This window comes from Tubulanus polymorphus, chromosome 9, assembly GCF_964204645.1.
Source record: "Tubulanus polymorphus chromosome 9, tnTubPoly1.2, whole genome shotgun sequence".
Taxonomy (NCBI): domain Eukaryota; kingdom Metazoa; phylum Nemertea; class Palaeonemertea; order Tubulaniformes; family Tubulanidae; genus Tubulanus; species Tubulanus polymorphus.
Genome location: NC_134033.1, coordinates 15,389,290 through 15,417,078, shown reverse-complemented (window position 1 = coordinate 15,417,078; position 27,789 = coordinate 15,389,290). Strand labels below are relative to the sequence as shown.

The following is a 27,789-nucleotide window of genomic DNA, read 5'->3' as shown; positions in this document are numbered from 1 at the left end:
AGTTGCCATGATTGACGGGGAATAAGCCTCCTGTCCAATAGTGTTGTTCTGACTGGAAAAGGACCCTATGTCGTTGGTTGACGTGTTACCTAAAGTCATCGTAACAGGTGGAAATTGTTCCTGACAGTGAACAGTTGGTTGACAATCGGAGTTCGAATCTCCTATCCCAACCTTTTCGTTGATTGGCATATTCGGTTTAGACGTGAGGACAACTTGACCTCTGTCCTGTTCATGGGAAATTCCATCCCCAACTGGATGGTGAAAACTGCTGGCATTTGAGGTGACAGGAAAGTGCTGTCCTCTTTCAAACGAGTGACACAAATTCTCCGACATTGACTCCTGACTAGATATCTTTGACAAAATAGTTTCCATATTACTCTGATCATTAAGACATTCCGATCGTGAATTATTACTACTACTTGAATCTGATGACACAAGATCACATTGTATTGCTGATTCGGAGGTTGCTGGGTACCTATACTGATCAAAAGCGCCTTCGTGACAATCTAAATGAGACTTCCTATCTCTAAAAAGGTCATCTTCTGCCGAATCCGTCGGACCATTAACCCCTCTAGGGTGTGACCTATCAATACTAATATTGTCACCCGAGCACGCCATATCAGCACGTACCTCCTGCAATTTAACCGGATCGCTAAACGTAACCCTCCTGTGTCTTTTTATATGCTCGTAAGTAGCCGACAACTGGGAATTGTCCCTCCAGATGTCCTCAAAATTGGATCCCTGATCCATATAAAAATTTCCATCTAACGACAACTGAGAATTGTCCCTCCAGCTATCCCCAAAGTTACGATCTTGAATGTCATAAACGTCATCGGCACCCCATGAAGGAGTGTGATAATCAATAAACTTATCTAAATGTAAAGGTTCAGTGTCATCTAAGTAATCTGCATTACAGTTCCCCTCAGGTTCAAAATAATCGTCAACTGAATCAGCTAGCATGTCGCCCTGATCAAATGACATGTCAAATATATCATCCCTATCGTCCTCTAAATAATAATCATCATCATCATCATCATCATCAAAAATATAATCATCAATTACCGGACTGTCATCATCATAACTATGATAACCCGAATATGTGTCATCCCACCAATAATCACTCCTTATTAACGAGTCCGGCGAGGGCTCAGTTGACCATTCATTGCGCGACCCCACCCTTATCGGTCCATAGGATGAGGTCTCCGGTCGTTTCCCTGACCAAATGTTCGATTAACCCGCTGGGAATCACGCCCAAGATTCTGTGACCGAAACTGACCCCTACCAGAATTTTGGGGACGGCGATTATCACGCTGAAATGCGTCCCGGTTTGGTGACCTTTGTTGGTCGTAACGCCACGTCGGGCAATTCCTGGCGTAATGACCAGGGGCGTGACATTGAAAGCACACCACCTGGCCATCCTGTGACCTTTGTAACGGGCGGCTTTCGCTATAAAATGTGGCTCTATCATTCCGCTGAGTACGGGTAGACTTCTGGATGTCCATAATTTGGCGGAACATGTCCCGTAATTCAGCCATAACGTCACCCATCGCTTTATTTGGTTCGGTCCCAATTTGCGATACCTTGGGAGACGACAGAGCTTTACGTTGTTCGATATGCTCCGCCATTCTGGCTGCCTCCCATGCATCCCTAAACGTCGTAGGACGCTGTGACAACAAATAGACAGAAATATCAGGGCGGGAGTTATTAATTAGTAACATCTTTTTCTGGTGGTCCGAAAATTTCAAACTCGAGGCCACACGATCAATCTCTTCCGCAAACCTATCGACCGGTTGTGTCTCCCCCTGTCGCATCGTCGTCAAAGCCGACTCCTTGACCAAAGCCCACGAGGTGGGGCTAAATTGCGCGCAAAACGCACGGACAATATTTTCCCAGGGAGTGACAACTTTGCCACCGGTCGCATCGGTTCCCTGATCAATTCGAAGATCATTAAATAAGATTAGGGCCGGGCCAGCCAAAAACCAATACAACTGTTTCTTTTTAGCGTCATCGTTCCAACCCCTTAGGTCGGCCAAACGGTCAAATCCTTTGAACCAATCAGTGACGCACTGGTCGTCTCGTCCCGTAAATTTAGGGAGCAAAGAGAAATTCATGAACGCCGTGGCTGTGTCCACCTGTTCGCGAAGGCCAGAGAGGGCCTGCAGAACAGTGTCGTTGCTTACAGCGGATCGTTCCCGTGAGCCACCCGCACCGTACGTCGTCTCCCCTCCAGTCGACATTGTATATCTTTAAACGAATACTAATCTAAAATAACATTTTTTTTTTTTTAAATTGACAACCCAAAAAACAGATGTAGGTTCGATTCCCCATCCTGGCTGGACGGTTTTGGCAATTCACAAGGTGGAGGGTTCGAACCCCTCAATGGCTGTAGTGCAGCCCCATCGGTGTCGACCTGCATGGCGAGTGGGTTAGAATCCCACAGAGGTCCCCGACACTCCTCCGGTATTACACATGAGCGTGCAGTGGTGGGTTCGAATCCCACGACGGCTCTCGAAGTTCCTCCGGAATCTCAAATGGTCGTGCACTTCGCGGGTTCGAATCCCGCAATGTCTCAACAGGGACGACCGGAGTTGGCAGTGGGTTCAAATCCCACAATGGTTCCCGAAACTCGACCGGAATTTCAAACGGTTTCGTTTGAGGTGGGTTCGACTCCCACAATAGCTTTCCGAATGTTGGGTTGGTTGTAGCGCGGCGCTTCTTAGAAAATGCGTTCTTCGCACCACAATGTGAGCATATAAAAATGTATACCATTTGAACAACAATTAATTACTAATGCAAAAGTTTCCGGCACAACTGAACTAAACAGTAAGGTTTTCGGCACCAATGATACACCGGTCACAATCCTCTCCTTAATCGTTGAATATAAAACGTAAAGATCGGTCCCTGGCGAGAGAACGTGTCCGTGCACAAACCCAACTAATTAAACTAAAATGCCGAAATTCCGATTGAATATAATAATAATAATATAGACTTTATTTACCTTGATGAAAGTAATAACTCCAGATAGTACACAGTCCAATTCCTAACTCCAAATTCCTATCGTACACTACTGATGGTAACCCGTCTTTATTCTGGTATTTCCACCCAAACCTCAAGTATCTCTAACGAGCGTCCCTGGTAAGTCTGCTTTCTCAAGACTGCGGGCCTTTTTTATAGAAAAGATCGACATTCCTAGAATGCCGACTCTCCCGTTCGACTTTTGGCAAGGAGCAGCAACCTAGCTGTCATGACGGTTTTGGACATGTAGAATTAGCCTTAATGATTTGCTAATCTAAAATTATTTGAGAAACTGATTTGCCAAAGTAACTTTTCTTTCCAACCCTCCTGTCATAACGCGCTTTGATTTACTCACTCCCTACTCATCATCGTTGAGAGAGCAGCTATTCTCTACGAGTTACCAACAGACATGTACACCAACAGAAACCTTAGAGAGCTAGTATTGATATTTGCCACAATTAAACTTCCATAAAACTTAAGCGATTATAAAGGTCTTGTCCTTAATTAACATCCAGGATACTTAATTTAGATATATTTTCAAAACTTAGTTTTCACCTAGATTATGGAACAAACTCATCGTTTCTTTTTCCAATCAACAATAGTAAACTTTTGATTCAGAAATACAATGTAATTAATTATCAAATCTAAAATCATTCTATACTTATTATACCAATTTTCATTTATAATTTAACTAACTCTATAATACTACAGGATAAAGCAAAACAACCATGTCTCCCTATACTTCCGGTTCTTCCTTTTATAGAAAGTAGTCGGGAGTATCAAGAAGTAACAGCGAGATCCCTGCACAAACCACACTATCAAAGCACCTCATCGTTCCGACCCAACCAATTACGTCTATCCTTAAGTTTTAAAAATAATTCTGAATGTTTGCCAGATATCGCAGCACAAGAACCGAGGAAGAATTATTTTTACCCCTGGCTGATTTATTGTCAGCGCTGGTAGATCAAAGCATCAAACAACAACTTGCACACATCGTTTGCGGTCTGATACCCATAAAGAAACCACCATCGTAAACAAAAACCATCATTACGAACATTCTTTAGTTACTACGGAATCTTGCTGCGGATCAGTAGCCTTAAATTACCTATTAAGGTAAATCACCATTATGACGGATAAACTAAAGTATATTCTCAGTGTTGATGATGATGTACAATCCCACATTGATGATATCTACAGATTGGCAATGATGATATTTAGTTTATTCATCTGTGACAATATTTGGAGATTTATCCAAATCTCATCTTCAGCTGAAAAGTTTATGAATGTCTTCAGAGAAACGGCACTAAATGATTGCTGAAACCCACATTGACGATATCTACAGATTGGAAATGATGATACATGTATTTAGTTTATTCATCTGTGACAGTTTTGAGATTTATACAAATCTCATCTTCAGATGAAAAGTTGAAATGAATGTCTTCAGAGAAACAGTAAATGATTGCTGATTGATGATCTAAAAATTGTAAGAATGATAAATTTAGATACCTATAGAAAATATATTTGATATACGCAGAACGGAAAAATGGAGCCTCCTGGATCCAGTTCCACGGATCTTGGTTTAGTTTAAACCTACTGTTGTTTAGATTAGGTATTTACATTAGTTCTTTAAACCTTAGAGTCAAATTCTAACCACCAAGAACTTTGGAACTAGCTTCCGGTTGTTTCAGTGTAAGGGCATTGATGTATAGATCATTGTAAATATAGAGAAAGAAAGCATTTCTGCAGTGTTTTAGATTGAAAGATTGTTCGTATTTATAAATGGAGTTTTAAAGATTGTAATTGTTGCACATTAAGATATATACAGTCAGCCCCCGATATACCGCTTACATCCGTGCAGAATGATTCTGGCTGTATAGAGAGTATGGCGGTATATCGGGGGTGTTTTATTATGTATTTGTATTGAGATGTACATTAAGAAAACCTGGCGGTAGGATGGCGGGGATGGCAGTAAATGGGAGGGCGGTTTATCGGGGTTTGACTGTATATTGAATGGAACGCTACTGCGGCAATCGGGCATCTGTCAGGAGCGCTGGTGTGAAGTCAGTTTTTCACGTGTATTAGGAACCTGACAATCCTACTGCGGCAACGGAAGATCCACTAGGAGCGCTAGTGTGAAGTCGACGAGAACACGTCAAATATATCCACTAAGGGCGATACATTTCGTGGATCTCCTCAATAGATCGACGTGACAAAACCGGAATTACTTACGTGGCTCCATCTGTTGGACTAATTGTAAGGGATCAGTATCCAATCTAGACAGGTCGCACTGGTCGTCATATTCTTACGAAACAAATCGTATTGTGATATTCAACGTCAATATTTCGTAAAATAAATATCGTTGTCTGAGTTTTAAGAATTAAGCGTTACGAAAAATCCCTCTTTATGAATTTTGATGTTATGCATGAAATCGTTGCCGATTGACGGATATAGGAACATAACCTCGGAAACCAAACACGTAAAGACTGCTCTTTCTGGTCCATTTTAAGCAGGTATCAGTTGCACGTATTACGGTTTGAGAAAATAGCTATTTCGGATCGTAAACTCTCAACCAGCTGAAAACGGACACGCCAGAAGAGAATTCCAGAATCGGTAGAGACCAATCAAAACCTGCCATAAATTCCGTTTTTGTAGACTTTCGAATTTATATAAGTAGGTTTCAAATATTTCGTATATGTCTATTCGAAACATGCTTCAATTTTAAAGAGGAAAAAAGGTAGGTTGAGAACATACACAATATCCGTGTAAACTGAATACGAGAAAAATCCCACAATAAATCAGCCAAACTGGTGTAAAGTGCTCGAGTAAAAGGTTTTTATATTTCAACAACGTTTCGGCTAAAAACCATTCCATCATCTGAGTACGGAATGGATTTACCGCGATACTAAATAATCGGTTAATCCATTCCGTACCCAGACAATAGAAATCTTCGTTAATCACACGACCGATATCGTAAATGTTCCTCCTAAAAACCTTTCAATCGGTTCTGACGTATGGCGAAAGATATGACCGCATAGATCACGAGAATATATACGTTTTATCTAAAATACGTTTTTGTTTTGTTTATTTTGACGCCATTTTTACATCCTCCCCCGGCAGGGATTCGAACCTGATAGCATCGATATTGCCACGGCACGAAATCCTGCCACAATCGACCGTGTGCGCAGATACATGCGCAGTTCAGATGATGTGATTTTAAGCCAATCAGAAATCCCGTTTTATTTTAGCCCGGGTTTTCCCATTTATAGTTCCTCCTTGAAATTTGCCTCAACGTTTATACAACGAGCAATCTGATTGGTGCCGCCAGTTTTCGTTCGGATAGTGCGCATGTAACTGCGCACATGGTCGTCTATGGCAGGAGTTCGTGCCGTGGCTCAGTGTAGCGATGCCATCAGGTTCGAGTCCCTGCAGAGGGAGGATGCCATTTTTACAACGTAAAAATGATATCGTGTACATGAATAAGTAAACGAATTTCATCACCAAACCTAATCAAGAGGGTAGCCCTTAGCTTTACAGGCAGCTTGTTTCCACAGACAATACCATCTTCCGTTCGCCCTACCCCAGGTACGTTTAACGTACGAGTATCGACAGCTGTTATAAGTTCTTTCGATATGGGCGCGGGCGTCACGGTCTTCCCATTTGTTCCAGAAACAGGTAACATCCTTGTTTTCGTAGTAATAATGTGAAATGTTTTTTATTAGACCCCAGATGAATCGTTTTTTTACTGCATGAAATTCTTGCAACTTTTCTCTTGTCTGTTCCAACTCAGCCTTATCTATCATTAGAAAAAAATGAGAATCATCAAACCTGCCACCTTAACGCGTGGAAATGAAATGGAATATGCTTACCGCCATCTTGCGCAACAGTAACAGTCACTAACCCGAGAAAACAGATGATCATCAACCAACCAAATACGAATTTCATTTTGAAGCTTCTAGTTGATCATGAAATATAAACGGACATTAGTTGTACTTTCACGTGTACAATTAGCGCACCTATTTTCATCAAACTCACCTTTTATGAAGTTATCCTCATCAAACCTCTCGAGTTCCGTGGCGTTGTTTTTCATTGGAACATTGAAACCTTGTATTTCAGCAGTTACTGGATAAGAAATTCTTATCACCCGCCCAGCTGTCCATTAAGTCTCTTGCTCCTCGTAAATTCTTAAATTATGACTTTAATCAACGCTTATCTCGACCACGTTTGGACTAAATGAGATATATTGGGCGAGTGATTTAGGACATCACAATCATGACCATATATTGAGATATGTCTTGGATAAGTAAGATATACAAAAATATTTCAGCCAAAAATGTTAAGTTACGTGTACTGATGATGGCTTTACTGAAGCACTTCACATCTTTGGCTGATACTTCGATGGAATTTCTCTCGCTTATTCATCTAACATAGATGTTATGTATCTTCTCGGCCTACATACACTGGTCGCTGAACCGATTACAAATGTTATTGCAGTTATCAAAAAAAAAAACCAGTCGATTAGGAGGAATAGGTATCATTTTTGTTTAGCCTAATATTTTGTTGATAATATCTTAGTTAAGTACTAAGCCCAACGATCGGTGCACGGTAACTATTAACAGGGAGTGTAACTCATATCTCTGTTGTTCGGGCTAACGGTGGTATTTCCTTCACATCAAACCGGTCGAAATGACGTAGTTTCTTCCTTACTAAAAGACGAGATAACTTGCTTGTTTTTTTTTCTATCGCGTCCCGATTTTGACCATTCTTTATTGCCTATTAAATTCCTATATCGCAAAATATTTTGGTCGCTTGTGGTGCCCTACATCACTCGCCCACATCCATATCACAAATCTACTTTATCCAAAGTTGTTCGAGATATAAAAGTCCGAATTTTAAGTCATAATTCAAGATTTTATGAGTATAAGTGACTGTTTAATGTACAGCTGGACGGAAGATAAGAATTATCTATTTTCTGCTGAAATAAAAGGTTCAGATGATCCCACGGGAGCTGAATAACAACACCACGAAAGTCGAGAGGCTTGATGAGGACAACTTCATAAAGGTAAATTATAATGCTGGTATCAACTCTTCCACTGTGACATCCACCAGTATTTACAGTGTGGTAATTCATTGGAAAGTCCGAACCTAAACCTGTTCCATCTGAGAGCAAGAAAATGTCGATGAAGTATTGCATGTAATGTGTTTATGTGTTTGTATCTATATTGAATTGTACTCGGTATATTTGAAGAAAATGGGAGCGGTGATTATCATATTGTTTATGGTTTATTTTTCGTATATATATATCAACTAGAAGCTTCAAGATGAAATTCGTATTTGGTTGGTTGATGATCATCTGTTTGCTCGGGTTAGTGACTGTTACTATTGCGCAAGATGGCGGTAAGCATATTCTATTCTATTTCCACGCGTCAAGGTGGCAGGTTTGATGATTTTCATATTTTTCTAATGATAGATAAGGTCGATTTGGAGGAACAGAAAATAGAAACAATGCAAATGTTTCATGGTGTAAAAAAACGAGTGGCAGCGGTAGCTGCAGCGGGAATCAAAGCGGCTCTCAGCGTGGGTATGAGTCTTCTAGACAGCATTTCAAAATATTACTTCGCAAACGAGGCTATGGTCTGCTACTGGAACAAATGGCAAGACCGTGACGCCCGCGCCCATATCGAGAAAGCCTATAACAACTGTCGATTCTCGCACGCTAAACGTACCTGGGGCTGGGTGAACGGAAGATGGTATTGTGTGATGAAACAACTTGCCTGCAAGACTTTGGGTCACCGTCTAGATTATTAGATTTGGCAATGGAATTAAAAGGCACAGTTGTTTATTTTTTATTCACGTATGCAATATATTAATGCGTTAACGTTGTGTCAGAATAGAATGCATCTACACAAAAATACCAACGAAAAATTGAGTACAGCGAGCCTAAAACGGATTTATTTCTAGAAGGAAAACATGAATAACGAATCGGATCGGAGAAAATTTTTACAATTTGCAAAATCTATCCGGAATAATAGCGTACACAGCTATTAGCTCCATCAATGCCGCGGACCTGAAACAGAAATAAAAATCACTATTCATTTCCGCGACAAAACTTTTATAGCAGTTGGCGATAAACAATTATCTGAGTTCCACGGTTTTTGGTTAGATTTGACTGAGAGTAGTGCTAAGAAATTGATAGCTTTTATTTCTTCATTCCTGCTCAGCTTTTAAGTTGACCAGGCCGGCCGCCTATCTACCCTGGACATAACTTTTTTAGAATCATAAGCTAACAATAAGAAACCCGGCAGTTTAATGAACTGATTACAAATTCTATTGAGATTTACAAAAATGACCTGGCCGATTAGGAGAAACAAGGTATCGTATTTTTAGCCTTATACTAATTAGTTCATTTCTGACGTTTTAAAACTCAAGATTCAAATCCGAGAACTGTAGACTTGGACACAGAGTAACAGTTATAGATTTAACAAATTAGAATTGAAAGTATATTCTAAAGACGAACTTGACTCTATTATCTACCTACCTACCTCGTCTACCAACTACCTACCTTCCTACATCTAACAACCATAAATCATACAAGCTCGTGCCAGCTACCAGCTCAAAGCTATCACCAACTGACATTGAGAAACCATTCACCACCGAATAATATAACTATAATTGACTATATCAAAGCTCATCAAAATTCACAAATAATGAATATGAAAACGAATGTGATTCGAACGGGAGTATATCGACAAAGCTGGTTGCATTTAAATCATATATATATCATGTTGAGATTGATAGTTCATAGATATTCTTATAATAGTAGGGTTTAACTGGGATTCGAACCTAAAGGCGGGCGTAGGTCGGCCTTGCGACGCGACTCGATCGTCGCGTTGCGTCACAAGTGGGGGCGTAAAAGTCGGTTGCGTAAGCCGACCTACGCCCGGCTTAACACCATCAAATAGTCGCTAGACACGTTCATCGAGGATCCAGCAGCCGTATTCACAAAAGCTTATTTACTTAGTTGCTTGCTAATTATGTAGTTAGGTTGAACTAGACTTAACAAGGTTTTTAGCATGGCTGCTGTTCCGCCGTGTTGTGTGAAAAAACGAGTTCAGTTTCACTGAGTTAACCATGTGGAACTGGGGTGCAGGCATTTCTATTGAAAAAATAAATTTACAATATATTGAGAATCCCACATTGATATAATGAAAGATGAAGTCCGAGAAGTTTCCTTTAAGCTAATAATATATTGATTCGATGTTTCGATTATAACATTCATCATAAGGAATAAATAATTAGTTTAAATGAAACTTTTCAGACTTCATTTTTCTCGTGATATTAGCGTAAGATTCTCTATACACCGTCACAATACGGAATAGCGTTTCGTTAAACTTACAATCTTTCGCCAGAATGCAGTGGCGCTCGTGGAAAACGAATCCAGGTTTACAGACGCAACCTTCAGCCTTACTGACTGTACAACTCGAGTGCGCATGCGGTTCTGAACACGTGTCCATACAAGCGGTCACTTCGTCTTTATATTCCATATTCGGTGCGTGGCAATTCTTAGCTGGAATTGAAATTCGATGATGAAATCAAGAACAAGTGATCTAAAATGGTTTTCTTTCTCACACGCGCTCCACAGAAACCTAATAGAGATCGGCCATTTTGGAATGGAGGCATCTCAAGAGATGGCATTAGCCACTTTGGAAATACATGTGGATATCTAAACGTTTTACTAAATTTCGAAAATTTCACCTTTCATTACACAATAGCACCGTACATTATTTTCATATCTGACCCTAATACGTTAACATCGTTTTACGTTTATATATCAGGCCTGTAGAGACAGGTTCGAAGTGTACAGAAGCGAAGAGGGGCGAAGGGATTTTACGGCTTTTAGGGGGTCACCTAGTAGCCAAATATAAATATAAATAGTTTCAAATATAAATTCTTTCTAAAAGAAACTCTACTTCAACTCACCGCACAAATGCACGTTCCTCCAGTTAGCGATAGTGGCGCCCCTATCGATACAAACGGACACTAATCTGGATATAGCTTCGCACATCAGATTTTTAATCGAGTTAATGTTCGGATCTTTGTTCGCCATTTCACAAGCGTCGTATTGACAATCGTTGTAGTAATCCTCAAATTCCGGGACCTGTTTCAGAAAACGATTTCCTTTTTTTACAATATATACATCCATTCCGTCAATTCGTAATTTATTCAAAATGGCTACTGATTGGATGGATAGGCACTTCCGGAAAACGTGGCCGCGAAATGTTCGCGATGGGTAATACGATGATGTCATAGGGGGATTTAGGCGGCAACGATGTTTTATAGAAGAATCGTAGATCATAACTGCATGGAGTTAGTTTTATGGGAATCTTATTGTACAGTTGACGGCGCTCTGTCCGTTTGTCTCGTACTCGTTGGACCGATAAATTCTCTCCGAGGTATCAGGGCAGGCGGAGCAGGGTTGGATCGCGTCATCACGATGAATTGAAGTATCATTGTAAGAAAAATTTTAAGAAAATTGTAAGATATTGTTGTGAGGGCATGCTGTAATCCGAGGCTGTAATCGACTGGGGTAACGGTAGACTTATAGACACTTGAAAGATATTTCTCGTACCTTCTTTCTGCAATCGTCGAACTGGTGATTGTGGATTGCGCCGCACATCGACAAACCTGCTATCAATTTACCCAGTGCTTTGTTCTTACATTGCACTTTCGTTTCCGGTTGCGTAGCGCATCTACAACAAGATTTATAACATCCACTCAACGATCCGCTCATATAATACACGTATACAGTGAAAGTCCATTATTGTTGGGACCACAAAATACGGCGTTATAACGTTAAATTTTGGCGATGTTTAAAGAATGGTGTTTCTATTGTATTCGGGTTTGGTTGAGCAAATTTGTTCTTCGAAAAATGCTTGCGGTAGCAAAACGGTTTAATAACCGACTTTGACTGCAAATGCTTTCTTACAGCCTTTGCCAGCAAATGGGTTTCTGCAAGTATCCAACCCTCTGAAAAATTGTCGATATCTCCATATAAACTTACTGAGTCGTCGGATGACTGGAATCGTCTCGGACCTGGAAACTTTGGGCTAACATGACGGCTCTGATCTCACTGGATTTATGTACGTCGACGATTCGACCGGTGGCATCCTTCCAATCGTCTGGTTTATTGTGGTTGCAATTACCGCACAATCCTCGCAGTTTATCTGAAGAAAAACGACTCTTCGTGATCATATTGACAGTAGAACCAAACTGACTGACAATGGAACTGGAGCGTTTTCATTGAAAATCAACAACAAACACCACCAGACATTAAACATTTTATAAGAACACTTTCAAAAACTGATCGTCCACACTTAACATGTGTTCAGAACTACAACTGAGACATTTTCAATTGGAAATGAACTACAAACACCAGATATAAGACATTTTATTAGAACACTTTCAAAAAACTGATCGTCCACACTTCACATGTGTTCAAGACTTCACCAGACATCAAACATTATATCCAGCGCACTTTAAAAAAATGACCGTTCGTGTTTCATATCGAAATGGCCAATATGTGAAGGTACGTATCTGTATTAGTATTCATGGCTTCTCTGTAATTACTCGGGAACACACGGAATAACAGAGTAGACACTTACTTGCAAACCGACTGCTGACAGTAATAATTGAAGACATGACTCCGTCCCAGCTAACTTTAACACCGCATTGATCCCACGCGTTTACGATGATGCCATCTTCGGACGGTTCAACCTTCCATAAACGTCTCGCTTGGTCTTGTACCTCTTTGCCGTTCATGATTGCGCCGAATTTGGTTTGTCCTTTCAGTTTAAGGCGATACTTGTACTCGCCTTGGAGTAATCTAATAGTGTTTCCCTAGAATAAGAGTAAAAACAATATCGATAAGGTTTGCTATCAAGAGATGGGCTCGAAAAACTCACTTATTCAGTATCTTCAGTAAGACTGGTTGTACTTCGTAGGTTACCTGGGGTATATTCGCTTATACTGCATAGTGTAACTTAATCGGTTAAATGAGCTGAAACTATTAGGTTAAGTTAACCTATAAAGTACTACCCGATACCAGACTTCACATTTATTAGTTTTAAACTAGATTGTAACACTATCAGTAGGCATCATCCTACGCGGGCTCCTATACATCTTCCAATCTTTATCAGTAGGCCTACTCAAAAGGCCGTCTACATCACTTACATCGATTTTAACATCAACTTCCAACGGAAACGATACAGTATCCAAACCGAACATGACGCCGTTCTTTATTTCCACGCTGAACTGACAAGTGGCGCTAGCGTCGATCAATTGCGTCATCAGATATTTGCATTTTCCCTGGAAATCGATTAGCGTGTTGTCGTACGTTTCGTAATGCGGATCGCCATCGATCGTACATTCACAATCTACAACAACGGAAAACACGGTGACGTCACTGAGACGATCGAATGCGGAAGTGACGTGAACTAAAATGGCGGCCAAACCACGCTAAGTCTAGAAGAATTATTACAAATTGATAAAGGGTAATTTAAAAAAGACATTCCCCTACAGATCGATTTCGAAATAACAAGATTTAATCCAAGGTTCATATATGAATCTACACTATTGAATGCTTTTCTTTATAATCGAGATATCTAAAATACCCGCCAGGTGGCGGTGTTAACGGTGTGGCGTTGGTCACGATCAGGAGCCTTTCCCGTCGAGTTATGGCAAACGGAATGTCTCCTTCTATAAAATACCTGCTGGCGATTCTTTCGGGAAATGTGGAGTTAGGTTTTCGATATGCCCCGGGTTCACAGCCGGCTTAACTGTAACAAATTGAAACGCGTACATAATGTTAAATATCTATTCGATCATACGTTTATATCCTATAACAGAATGTTGTTATACGCACTAATGTTGTTAGGAGTTCGTTCATTCTGAGCGGAGGTTCCGGGAAGCGAAGCTACAAAAACAAAGTCAAACCTTCAGCCTTCATAATACATCACCATTATTCGACTCTGTCGCAATTATTGCTGTATATATCATCATATCATATCATCGTTATTGTATCTTTCTTTGTAGAGGGCATCCCCCTACAGATATACATAGCAGAGGGGGTGTCCTCTTATCTGAAATATGGGAAATTTTCAATCGATCATGAAATTTGTCGTATTCATATACTTATGTCTATATGTTTGAGAAATAAATTCAATCTTATCCAGATAGTGAAACTATACATGTATCGATGTATCATATTCTATGCATACGACTAATGGAAATTTGCGATAAACTATAGTAATCGATACAACATAGACCGAACAAACGGGCTAAGTATGAAATAGTCACGTTTTTTTGTTGGTGGTGGATGTGTCGGTGGCGGAGACAGACATTTGCGAGTTCGTTTATCAAAGTGGCTCGGCGGTTTGCATATATCTGAAACAAACATCGAAAATGGCGGTAAGAAAAGTGATTGAGGTTTTATATAGCCGGGTATTTATTTATTCATTTTCTAATTTTTTTTCTAGAATTACTTTAAATTTACTTATTTTTCAAATTCTAAACTTTCAAATCGTAAAGATAAGCCTTTGGCCATTTTATATTTATGATACTGGAATAAAACGGCACCTTAAGTTACCTTTCAATTATTCAGAATCGACTCTACTAGCAAAACAAAATTTGTGATTAACGCCTTCATTTTTTGGAATAACTTTCGCTAGATTTGATTGGCCATTCATTTCATAAAAATTGTAAAATTAAGAAATTTTCATAAATGAATCACTTACAAACACAAGTCTTCAGTTGACTGTTCCATTTGACGCCATCTTCCGGTTTACACCGAGCTGAAAACAAAATGGCTTCCCGGTTGAGTAATGGTTCAAACCGTTTCAGCATTCATTCAAGCTTTACTGTTCTTTATGAAAACTTACGAAGGCACTTTTTACTGGTCGCGATGTAAATTTCGGAGTCTTTGCAAATAGCTGAAAAAAATACCACACGCAGTTACGATATCTCTGAAATATACTTCCCAAAGCAGAAATATCCGTTTTTCTAATTACCTTGACATTTCTGAGTGGCAACTGACCATTTCAATGCGTCCTTTTCTTCGCAAATTGCTGAAAAACGATTTATTCTGAGAATGTAACGGCAAGATGTGAGGTGAAATCCCCCTACGACATCATCAGCTATCTAGGCCGAAATGGCTGATGACGTCACCGCGGATTCCATGGAGGAAGCCATCTTATATTAAAAGGTCTTGGCTAGTTCGTCATCCAACCGAAAGGTAGCGATGGTAGCTATTCATAAAATGCTTCGATCGTTGAAAACTTACGTTTGCATTTGTTCAGTTTCACGTCGAATTCTTCGCCTTTATTGTGTTTGTCGCATTTCGCTAATTTGAAATAAATTACGCAATCGATTGCCTCAGGTTATTACCGACTAATTGCGTTGGAAAATACGCATGCCAAAAAAGATTATGATGAATCAGAAAATTGAAATCGATCACTTACGTTCACATTTCTGATTGACTTTCGACCACAACGTGGCTTTCGTACAAATACCTGGAACGTTTAAGGTAGAGGAGTTAAAGCTATCTATGACCATTCTTTTCTAACCCTTGCCCCATGTATGATAAGAATTTCATTTTAAAAAGCCGACAAGATTTCCGGTACTTACTCAAACACTTTCGAGCACTTGGCTTCCATTTTTGTCCTGTATTTGGATAATTACACGTATCTGTGGAATGTCGCAAAAATAACTGGAGTTATTTACCGAGAACATTGAACAAGATCATTTTGTTTTGTGGTTTACTTCCAAATGTGATCATTTTTCGAATACAATTTAGTAACGGCATAAGTGAATATTCCTCTTTAGCACAATCGGAATAAGTAACAGTTATTAATAGTTTCGAACCTACGAAATTCTGCTCGTCCTCATCAAGTTTATTCGATATTTATTCTAAATTTTCGATAGATTTGAAACATAATCCGGCCAGGATTGGGATAGTTCACCACAACTCCAATAGGTGGATGACTCGTTTTCCTTACCTTTGCATTTCTGAGTTGGAATGTCCCATTTTGTACCGGTCCCAACGTAATTACAGATCGCTGTAAAGATAATGAAATATGACGTGTCGATTTACTTTAACTAAAGGTCCCTCGGCGAAATCGATATTTCTACACTTACGCGAGCAAGCTTTGTTTTTAAATACCAAACCTTTCCGTCCATCGCACAAGGCTAAAAGTAATAAATGGAAAAGTTATTGAAAAGATCAACAGAGCGCAATATCTAAGTAGTTAATCCTTCACGTTATTTGAAATTTCCATCGAAGTGAAATATTGATGATTGAGCGAAAATATTTGACCACAGAAAACACCTCGATTGCCCCAGACATTTAGAGCCATTTTTTGTACGCATAGTTCTAACAATATAATATCTTAATGATACATCCAGCAACGGAAATGCCTCGTGATGATCCGTTATACCGTTAAAAACCTCATTTTATATATACAGACATGTTTAAGATACTTTGTTACCTAAGTGCATAAATGCCAGATAATGCACTTGTTGCATACATATGCCCACCAATTGTATGTACTGTCAATTTTCATTGTCTGTAATTTGCATAATGTATCTTGTAACTGGCTTTTGCTCTTCGCAAATTTGTAAATTTTGTGAGCAATAAATCTATCTATCTATCTATCTATCTACCACTGAATCGTCCGTTTCAGAGCGAATTTGGTTATGGTTATACGTATTTCAAATTACTAATACCAGGGGCCGGTTTCACAAAGCATAATTAACTTAAATTATAATTAGGACCTAAATCACGATTCAATTTCCTTAATCATGATTAGTGATTTAATCATAATTAAGGGTTAATTGCGCTTTGTGAAACCGGCCCCAGTTGTTCAACGGTCACTTACGTTTGCACCGTTTTCTGGGAGCGTCAAATATCATACCAACATTTCTGTTGCACATATCTGAAAAATTCCGTTTACCAAACAACGCGTTAAGGCCCCCGCACACGAGCCGAAAACTGTGCTGCGCCATTTGCGTACGCAGTTTTCGGCTCGTATGCGGGGGCCTTTACGTAATCATTCGTTTAATAAGTTGATTAATTTTCAAATACTTAAGATGATTAATTACGATTCAATTGCGATGAATACCTTTGCATTGGTTCGTTTTAAAGTCGTACTCTTTTCCAACATTAGCGTCGCATTTATCTAAAAATGATTCCAGTTCCATCCGTTTAGAGTGTTATATATATATATATATATATATATATATATATATATATATATATATATATATATATATATATATATATATATATATATATATATATATATATATATATATATATATATATATACATGTACATTCCGTCATGTTCATGTACATTCCGTACATGCAGAAATCTGTTTTGGTTTTGGGAGTAAAACACTCCCTCGCGCATCCCAAAAAAACACCTGATCACAGTCACGGGGTCGCTATTCCATTGTTGCTGTGGCAGGGGAGCAATCCGGTAACGAAGTGCTTTCCATCCTGATTCAAGGTCGTTGACGCCCAAAAAAATCGCCCTCGTCACTCGAATTGGAATTTGAAATAAGGCTTTTTCTTTTTCTCTATTTTAAAAAAAAGGGAGGTAAAAATTAAAACTTGCCGCCCTCTTCACTTTTCCAAAAAGGGCTGATCAGGAGCGAGGGTATTTTCTGCGTGGCTTCATTTCAAAATACTACTGAATTCCGTTTCTGGCATTCGTTGAATTCGTCAGTATTTGAGTTACTTTACCTATACATGTTCTGTGAGGTCCAACCTTTTTATTCAACTCGCATTTCGGAGGGGCTGAAAAGGAATAACAAACCTTCTTCGAGTTATAAATACGGGCACAATTCAAGTTGAGAACCAAGTTTAGGCACAAAAGCGATTACCAAGAATTAGCTCTTGTTTTACAGTTATATCGAACCGCCCAGGAACCGGTACCATTTTTAGAAAATGGGAGTCAGTTCATCAGTTCTTCGAATAGGAATCAATCTGTATTGAGAGAGCCTACTGGTATTAACTTTAAAGTAGTTTAAAGTAAGTCTTTTCTAATACCAGCCTATAAAATTGGACCTAGGGTCGTAACGCGTTGGAAACTCAACAGCTGAGAACTGTGAAACCAAAATTCAGTCCAGATTTTAAGGCCTATCCTTTGCAAACAAATCCCGGAATAACTATTTCCGAATGAAATATGGCGTAAGGAATGGCAAGATTACTAACGGCATTTTGCATAAGTCGCGTAACATTTCCCTTCGTGTTTCAAACCATTGCCGTTACATTTACAGCCATCGATCATTTCGGTTTTATCTTTTGGCGCGCATTTTTTTCCACTCGGGTCGTCGCATGTCTTCTCACACACGGCCATTTGTGGCGTGTACGCCGACAACGGTGGACATTTCTTTGCTGGAAACGGTAGAAAATTGAAAATAGAAAAAGCGTTTGAACTTATTTCTTTTGAGGTTCCAAGTTTAGACACCGTATATCGATGGCGCAACATTGTCTGAAGAAGCGACTGTGTAACTTACGGCAAAATACTGCGGTTCTGAAATTGCTGATTTTTTGCCCCTTATCTTCGCATTGTCTGGCGACGTTTTCCATGTAAAGACAGTTCTCGGTTTTCAAATCTTGCGGTTTCGCTTTTCCCTTTTTATTCCTCGAACAAAGGTCGAATACGCATGCGTCGAATTGATCGGCGACGATTTGCTTCGTTTTCGCATCGGTCCTAAAAATAAAAACATATCGACAGTTAATACTGTGCACTGGCATGCGAATATTCTTATCATATGAAAAAGATAAATGTTTTAAAGACCAATTAATGGAAGTCAGTGCGCCAGGGAAATCTTGTATCCAATAGATTGAGTACACATGGACTCAAACCCTGGATCAATGGCTGTTGCACAGTTGTGTGTTAGAGATAACTTGTTGAAATTTTCCCAGCATGCCAAGACTCGAGCTTTAGGCTTTGATGGGCAGTAGTATAATTCAAATAAGTCAAATAAGAGCTTGACTCGACCTTTTATTCAAATAAGTGAAATAAGTGAATGTATAATCTTTACGATATTTCATTGTATTGTCTTGTAATGTATTACAAACACGTGCCGCTTTATTCGAACCGACTGGCCGGGACAGACTCACCTGCAACTGGCGAATGCTGGCGACTGCTTGATAGTTCCACAGAATGAAGCCGACGAGAACATAGCCAGCAGAAATCCGTTAGCGCATGGATTGATCTTCGGCGGTTCTGGTTTCTTGCATCTGTGCAATAATTACATAGTAACGATCACGGTATTGATTCTAGATAAAACGCGATCATATTCAAATAACAGGTTTAAAGCCACTTTATTACGAAACAAACAAGTTCTGGTTGTCAAGTTGTATCTTTCCGACTGCTACAACCGCAATACCAAAGCAACCATTTTGCAAATATCAGGAATTAGGGTTCGTTGAGAGATATGTAAGTTGCCGAATATTCTTTAAACAGTGGAATCTCGGAACTTCACGGGACCAGAAACTCTGTTCGTTTATAACTGAGTTTGTTGTATCCAGTATGAAAGTGATCAAATTTTCTTACACGGGACGAAATTCTATATTCGTGACATCGAAATGAATCGAGTTCATGTTTTCACGAGGATCCACTGTACATTTACACAATTAAATAGAATCAACTTTGACTGTACAAGTAGTTCCCGAGGGTCTTCGCTGCGAAAAGGAAGGTTGAATTTTAACATGAAAGCCACGAAAAAAGAACTGTCACTCACTTTGCGGTACGTTTGTCCGAATCGTCTGCGACCTCGAAAGACACGCCCATCTGCACTACGTGCTCGGGCGTTACGTCAAGAACGGCGCCTTGTTTCGTAGTGACGTCATTCTGGGGATTTCCGTCGCAGTTTCCGCACATTCCGACGAGGTGATCTTGAATGATAAACGGAAATTCAAACCAATCACTAATTACAGCGGAACCTCGTTACAACGAACTTCAGGAGACCTGAAAATCTGTTCGTTATTACTGATAGTTCTATATACAAAACTTACTTTTGAATTTCGATTCGACCTCAATAGTGAAGTCCATCTGTCCGTCCCAGATGGCCGTAATACCGCAGTCCTGCGATTCCACTTCGATCATCCCATCCGCGTTTTCGTGTATGAAAAATCGATTACTTACATCGAACGGTAAGGTGATCTTTTTACCGTTAATCTATAACAATTAAAAAGATTTTAGAAAATTTCGTGATTAATAACCTTACTATTAACTTTAACTGGAACCCTTATTGACGAACTCAATGATAACAATCATGAGAGAATGGTAAAATAACAAGAGAAATTTACCAAGAAAAAAGAAAAAAACATCATAGAATTTACAATGTCTTGATCGGTGGCAGTATATGATAAATTGTATTAGGTTTAGTCCTTGAATTGTCTGAAAAGGAAATCAAAGGAACGCTCCTACTTTTTCCAAAATACGAATATTGTTTTTCAGTAGTAGACTGTTAAATTTTCGGATACTCGCGGGTATACTGTACAGGAATGTAATTGGATCTGATATTTTTGAAATATTGGCGACATAAGATATAGTGTAATTCGTCGCCTGCCATCATGATACAATACTGACGAGTTGTACAACCCGAGTAAATTACCACGTCTTTTGCTTTTTGGCTAACTGAAGAACTTGTCAAATCGAAAAAGGCACTCTGTCCAACAGTTAACACATAATGGCGCACCAATTTGTTTTGTCGACAAAATGAAAACAGGCACTCAAAAATTTGATGGACCTATACGAATCTCTTTATTCCCCGTGGTACAGAGCTGAACGTTGAAAAGAGGAACGCCCGCGCCCCCTAGGGACGTATATAGGAAAGATAATTGGGAGTTAAAATCGGTTATTTTACCAGTGTAACGGAGTCCCTCATTAGTCGAATTGTGTAGTCGTCGTTGAACAGTTTGATATCGACCAATCGCACGAAGGTGCCGGTCAAGCCGTACATGACGTCATTCTTGATTTCGACGCTGAATTTGCATACGTCGGAGACGAGGTCGCTTCGAGTCAACAGATATTTACAGTCGCCGAAAAAATTCAACTTCTGCTGGTCGTAGGTGATGATATGCGGGTCGCCTGTAGCCTGACATGTACACACTGAAGATAGAACAATGAACATGATTTGTATTAGAAATTAGAATTAAGGGTTTCAGTTATTTCACCGGATCTTCGTGGACAGGAGGGTGCTGCCCTCTGCTGCCCTCTTTCAAGAATAACCGTTTTTAACATGAATAGATTTGAAAAGATAATGAATAGATTTTACTGTGCGAGACAATTGATTGATTGACAAATAACGGGGATTTTTCTGTGAGATGATTTTCAAAATGAACGACTAACTAACCGATGTTTGAATATTTGAATTGATTGACAAATAACGGATTTTTCTCCCAATTGTTCTTAAATTGAGTGATGTTTCTAAAACGGTGACATTGTTTGTTTTCAAATTGATCGACAAATAACGGTTTTTACACGTACATTTTTATAATATAGTAGATAATTTCTAAAATATTTGGCAAAAATTATATCTCGGATTTCATGAAAATTGCCAAAATATTGGGAGGGGAGGAGGGGGGCTACTCACGGTCGTTTGCCGCATACGTTGAAGAAATCAACACGAATATTGTTGATATCGTAAGAACATTTTCCAGTAACCTTGACATCGTTGTCGCTGAAAGGAAACAAAGTTTCTAACTGTACCGCGACGCCATCTTGCGAGTTCATTCTGAGTTGGCCAGCTCGAAATTGAGAAACGAACGTAAATACATTTTAGCCGGTTAAATGAACGTAGTGTCTGGTGAATATAGACAATCTAATAACTTAAGACCAGTCTAAGCTCATTTTGGTTCTATAACCAATCCAACAACTTAAGACCAGTCTAAGCTCATTTTGGTTCTATAGCCGATCTAACAACTTAAGACCAGTCTAAGCTCATTTTGGTTCTATAACCAATCCAACAACTTAAGACCAGTCTAAGCTCATTTTGGTTCTATAACCGATCAAATTTAGACCAGCCCTTAAGCTCATTTTGGTTCTATAGCCAATCTAACAACTTGAGACCAGTCTAAGCTAATTCTGGTTCTATAACCAATCTAACAAATTTAGGCCAGTCCATAAGCTAATTCTGGTTCTATAACCAATCTAACAAATTTAGACCAGTCCATAAGCTAATTCTGGTTCTATAACCAATCTAAAAACTTAATCACAGTAGTTTTTAAACCAATACAACTGACATCAACCAGGGAACACTTCCCTGCATCAACTGACTCGTATGGCGTCCGTGGTGATTGGCTAGTTTACTGGTTTATACTTGGTGCTTACCTTTCCTGATGTCCAACAAGTAAATGTAAAACGACTGATCTGTGATAACCGCGTCGCGTTCGCGCCTTTTTAAACGTTACGAACAGATGTTTTAATTGGGCAATTAAATTAATACTTGATCTTCATTTTGATCAATCGAACCAAATACGATTCATTAACGTAAAACCCGATAGCCTATTAATTAACGTCATCGACTCGGCTGAATAAACTGCAAACATTTTACTATAATGAGATATCGCGAGTCAATAACCGAGGAGGGATTCAGCAGTGGGAAGTCACCTGAATCCCCCTATGACATCATCAAATTACCCAGTGTTACCCGTTATTTAAAGAACCTCCCGGAAAAGATGGCTACATCGTTTAGATCCCCTTATGACGTCATGAAATTGTCAGGTGCAATTTCTCTTTCTTCTAGAAAAGATGGCCGTCTACATAGATACCCTATGACATCATCAAATTACCCAGTGTTACCTTTTATTTATAGAACCTCCCGGAAAAGATGGCTACATCGTTTAGATCCCCCTATGACGTCATGAAATTGTCAGGTGCAATTTCTTTTTCTTCTAGAAAAGATGGCCGTCTACATAGATACCCTATGACATCATCAAATTATCAGGTTCGATCGATTCATATAAACTTGAAGATGGCTGAATTCATACATCCCCCTATGACATCATCGAATTGCTGCCGCAGTTTTCCAGGCTCCGTTTAAACGGGGAATGTGAATTTCGAGTTGTTGATGCACGACCGAGTTCTATAATGTCAAGTAGAGAGGTCACGTGACCTAGATATTTAAATAATCGCCGTTAATTAATCATTATTTGCCTTTTCAATCGACTCAATCGTGATAAATAATTAACACGGTTAGTGACGTATTTTGAAAAGGCAAAATCCATCCTAAACATTCATTATGTGTGACGCATGATTCAGTGACAGGCGTTCTTTTACTTTTTTTGTATCCCTTTTGGTATGATATCCAAACCGGCCTAATCGTACCTGTTACAATGTTTGTTGTCAGTTACCCGGACGACAATCTATAGCCTTCACTTGCACGTGGTCTATTTAACTATGAGACAAAATATGTCATTGATGACAATACCGAAAATGAAAAGTTTTTTCGCTCCGTCGTCTAAAATAGATATATTTGAATAAATATTTTGAATTCGAAAAAGAAGTAACGAATATCAACGGCCGGATTTAGGTGTATGAAATTGTACGGTTTTTCATATAATGATTAATCGATGCACCATATAAACATTCACAAAATCATATTCTCGTCAACCTGACGTGTATTGAACAGATTTATTGTGTTTGGCGAGGAACACAATAAATGTTTATTTTTTTGAAAATGGATTTTCCTAAAAACGATGTTTCGATCGGTATTTCGGTAAGACGATTAGGGTTTCTACATGTTTACATGTATCGGGGGCATTTTCCTTATTTACGAGTTTGCAAAATCTGGCTCCAGAACACGTGTAAGTAAATTGATAAACCCACTGCAAGAAAACAAAAACCTAAGGGATAGTGAAACTTTTCAACTCAATTCTATGGGCCATTGCCAAAATAGCCATTTAGATATTTGGAAAATGGCTCATAGAGTTGAGTTTATCTCTTAGTTTATATTTCTTGTGGGCTTATCAACGTATTGACTTAGGACAGCCACTATGGAGGGCTAATCACTGGAGTGAAATAAATGCGCGAAGACTATCCGGGTCAGCAAAACGCTTCCTACGGTACATTTTTATTTGATCTTAAAATCATCGGCGTTTATTTGTTATAGAACTATCGGATCGACAATTCTGGAACCGTTTGTATCGTCGACCAATTAATAAACACCACATAACCATTTAACAATAAATCAATGAAAATTTACTACGTAACCTACATATTTGACCCGACCCGCAAATCTTAAGCTCTTTCGAAATATTGGCAACAAAATAAAGGGCAGGTTCAGTCCCGTGTGTGTACGTTGAAACGAACGTAATTGATTTCCCCATCGCCGCCGCCGGGCTTTGAATTCAAAACTTATAGCCCGAAAACCTGTGAGGGCATATCGCCATAAGTTTTGAATCGATTTTCGTAGGAAAGACATTTCATCTATTCACTCCGTCAACAGCTTAGACGCGCTCTTCTGTTGTAGGTTCATTCACCGCTGAAATACCGTGAATTGTTTCATAGTATCGCAGTAACGCGCGGCGTGCTGATTTTTTCAATCGAACAAATCAACAGGTTTCGTGTCTTTCAACAATCGAACAATCACCTCGTGTTCAATTCAAGGCCTTTTTGAGTTTTCGTTAAGCTCTGTTTTCGATGATTTATTTTCTTTTCTTTCATCGACCAATAACCATTCATTGAATGCTTTTCATCGGGTTCTGTGTTTCAACAGTATTCGTTCCGCCGCGGTTTTTATTTCCGAAACCGGATCGAAACAAATTATGGTTTAATGCTCTTACAGAAAAGCTTACATCGAATGGCACTAAAATACGGGTCAAAATCTAACGGCTTTGCTTATAAATCATGCCGATGACATTTAGAAATTAAGAAGTGGCGCTGAAGTTACGTAGGTGCGCTCAAAGGGGTTAGAAAATAGTAGTAATTTAGTAACGGTAATTTACTTTCTATTAAGCGCCCTTTTTCCAATAAATTGGTATTATTACCAGCTCCATTCGAGTATTCGTGTGTTCTCTCCCTCTCCCTCTCCCTCTCCCTCTCCCTCTCCCTCTCCCTCTCCCTCTCCCTCTCCCTCTCCCTCTCCCTCTCCCTCTCCCTCTCCCTCTCCCTCTCCCTCTCCCTCTCCCTCTCCCTCTCCCTCTCCCTCTCCCTCTCCCTCTCCCTCTCCCTCTCCCTCTCCCTCTCCCTCTCCCTCTCCCTCTCCCTCTCCCTCTCCCTCTCCCTCTCCCTCTCCCTCTCCCTCTCCCTCTCCCTCTCCCTCTCCCTCTCCCTCTCCCTCTCCCTCTCCCTCTCCCTCTCCCTCTCCCTCTCCCTCTCCCTCTCCCTCTCCCTCTCCCTCTCTCTCTCTGGGGAGTAACATCCGAGCAGTTGCTAGGCGCTCAGGAGTCATCTATCAGGCCAGGTGCCCATTCGCTCCTGGACGAAGAGTGAGGATTAGCGTCTTGCCCTCGGACACTACGGTAATGTACGGGGAACCCACGACCTGGCTTCCTAGAGTCGAACGCTCTAACCACTCGCCCACGACCTGGCTTCCCAGAGTCGAACGCTCTAACCACTCGCCCACGACCTGGCTTCCTAGAGTCGAACGCTCTAACCACTCGCCCACGACCTGGCTTCCTAGAGGCGAACGCTCTAACCACTCGCCCACGACCTGGCTTCCTAGAGGCGAACGCTCTAACCACTCGCCCACGACCTGGCTTCCTAGAGGCGAACGCTCTAACCACTCGCCCACGACCTGGCTTCCTAGAGGCGAACGCTCTAACCACTCGCCCACGACCTGGCTTCCTAGAGTCGAACGCTCTAACCACTCGCCCACGACCTGGCTTCCCAGAGTCGAACGCTCTAACCACTCGCCCACGACCTGGCTTCCTAGAGTCGAACGCTCTAACCACTCGCCCACGACCTGGCTTCCTAGAGTCGAACGCTCTAACCACTCACCCACGACCTGGCTTCCGAGAGTCGAACGCTCTAACCACTCGCCCAGCCAGCGCACAGTAGTTACGTCGAAAGCTCACTAAAAATCTAAATGCAAAACTTATCATTATTCAATAAACTAGAACTAAAAACGGAGGATACGAAGTTTCGAACTTTCCCTATAGAGATCATCGTCAATTCATTTTTGAAATTTCTGACGCCGTGCACGTTTTACACTGGAATTGAAAACACGAAGGGTTTACGGCTACTTGGCCACGCAAATTCGACTTTCGTGGTAGGTACCGCAGTAAGAAGGCCCCCGCTGAAGTAACTCGAGTCCATCGCAAAGACGCTACGTATTTTGACAGCAGCTGTCAAACCCGGCCTTTTATAGGGCCAACTTAGGTTTTCATAGCTAGTCGACTAAGTGGTTGGAACTAATAACTGAGTGCGCTTTAGTTCGGTCGTAACGTATTTCACAGTATCGGCCATCTTGAACCTAGGTCCGAACTGTAGCGACCGTGCTCAATTGCGTGGTCGACCATTTCTGGACCATAGTTCCGACTATCGGACATTCGGTTTCATTTAGTTCAACTTAAGTCGACTAACTCCGATAACCGAAGTTCGCCCGAGGCTGCTGCGCTGCTATATTTGACTCATCCCAAATTTTGTTCTTTTCGGATTATGTTGGAAAGCTCTTCACGCTAGCAGAGATTAGAGAGCCCAGAGAATATGTCTTTAATGCAAAATAGTGAAACTCGGCAGTTGTCCAATCTCTATGGCAAACATTTACATATAATATCACTTAACGATCCTGACATACTTGAACCACTAAGAAAAAAAGTGAACTTTCTAGAAGAAAATCTAAAAGAGTTAGTATGAACAATACGTGTCACTCGTCGCTTAGAAAAAACACGTTGTTATAACTTCTGAAAATAGAGCAAAATACATTGAATATTCATTTGAATAAAACATTCATTCACTATTCATTTGAAAAAAGCATTCATTCAAGCCCCATGTGATCGTTATTGTAGGCGTTGTAACGATGCAAACGATTTGTTTTATCTCATGTGTTGATAGTAACGACCATCTAAAGTAAGCCTTTTCATACACTTATTTTGCGACCTTATTTTCTCTGATTAATCAGCGCTATAGGTTCTTTTTCGAAATAGATTTCGAAAGCGAACACTTTTATCGTTTAGGTTGACGTCAAATACCAAGAAGTAAATGAACCGTGTTAACCTGGTTTTTGAACTAAATTCTTTTGAAGGTTACTAGATTCAAAAGTTCTACCCGATGAACCTTTTAGTATGCACTAGCATCGTAATTCCTAAATGAATCAAGTTAACTTTCAAAGCACGTCCCTTGTCTCGTTTAACTGATAAATGGACTCGATCAAAACTAGGTCATTTCCTCATCGTAAACATCCACTTGATTTTGAGCCTCCAACATCGAGAATTCCATAATGATGTCCAGCATGAACTCAGCTGGTTTTTAGGGTTCGTAATTGTTCGTCATCCACAAAATTTGAGATCTGAAGAGAATTTTAGGACCGTTGTCTAATGCGTACTAGCGCGCCTATAGCGGACCCTCGCTTGCCACGAGTGGAATCTTCGATCGCTTCAGTCGACCGTTGAGTCCTCATTGTTGACCCGACAATTCCCGCCTGTTGCGCTAGTGTATTCATACAATAAAGAAGACATCTAGCATGATGACGTAGACGAGCGGGCGCAAGCGCAGCTATTCTGGGATTCGAACCTCATGACATCGACGAGCATCGCAGCATCGCC

The 27,789-nt window shown here is 40.1% G+C and overlaps 2 protein-coding genes and 1 long non-coding RNA gene across 4 annotated transcripts; 1 reads left to right on the top strand and 2 right to left on the bottom strand.

The window, feature by feature from the left end:
• Nucleotides 1-5,839: 5,839 nt before the first annotated feature.
• On the bottom strand, nt 5,840-7,130 carry LOC141911031 (uncharacterized). The gene is made up of 3 exons (XR_012619956.1): nt 7,048-7,130; nt 6,882-6,967; nt 5,840-6,808 (listed from the first exon to the last, which is right to left on the bottom strand). It is a non-coding gene; the product is annotated as an uncharacterized LOC141911031 (long non-coding RNA).
• Nucleotides 7,131-7,999: 869 nt separating this feature from the next.
• On the top strand, nt 8,000-9,399 carry LOC141910981 (uncharacterized). 2 transcript variants are annotated; one of them, XM_074801901.1, is made up of 3 exons: nt 8,000-8,074; nt 8,324-8,409; nt 8,483-9,399. In XM_074801901.1, the coding sequence occupies exons 2-3, from the start codon at nt 8,334-8,336 to the stop codon at nt 8,818-8,820; spliced, it is 414 nt and encodes a 137-aa protein (XP_074658002.1). In that variant the 5' UTR covers nt 8,000-8,074; nt 8,324-8,333; the 3' UTR covers nt 8,821-9,399. The 2 variants fall into 2 exon arrangements, with proteins under 2 accessions (XP_074658002.1, XP_074658003.1); XM_074801902.1 differs by having other exon boundaries at nt 8,011-8,074; nt 8,327-8,409.
• LOC141910607 (zonadhesin-like) lies at nt 9,066-21,756 on the bottom strand. Its single transcript, XM_074801299.1, has 24 exons — nt 21,678-21,756; nt 20,949-21,193; nt 20,095-20,257; nt 19,821-19,974; nt 19,198-19,317; nt 18,588-18,784; nt 18,283-18,465; nt 17,812-17,865; nt 16,204-16,254; nt 16,065-16,124; nt 15,528-15,578; nt 15,350-15,409; nt 15,078-15,134; nt 14,949-14,999; nt 14,805-14,861; nt 13,934-13,984; nt 13,779-13,847; nt 13,243-13,445; nt 12,675-12,909; nt 12,074-12,236; nt 11,642-11,762; nt 10,993-11,170; nt 10,409-10,579; nt 9,066-9,079 (listed from the first exon to the last, which is right to left on the bottom strand). The coding sequence occupies exons 1-24, from the start codon at nt 21,754-21,756 to the stop codon at nt 9,066-9,068; spliced, it is 2,787 nt and encodes a 928-aa protein (XP_074657400.1).
• Nucleotides 21,757-27,789: the final 6,033 nt, after the last annotated feature.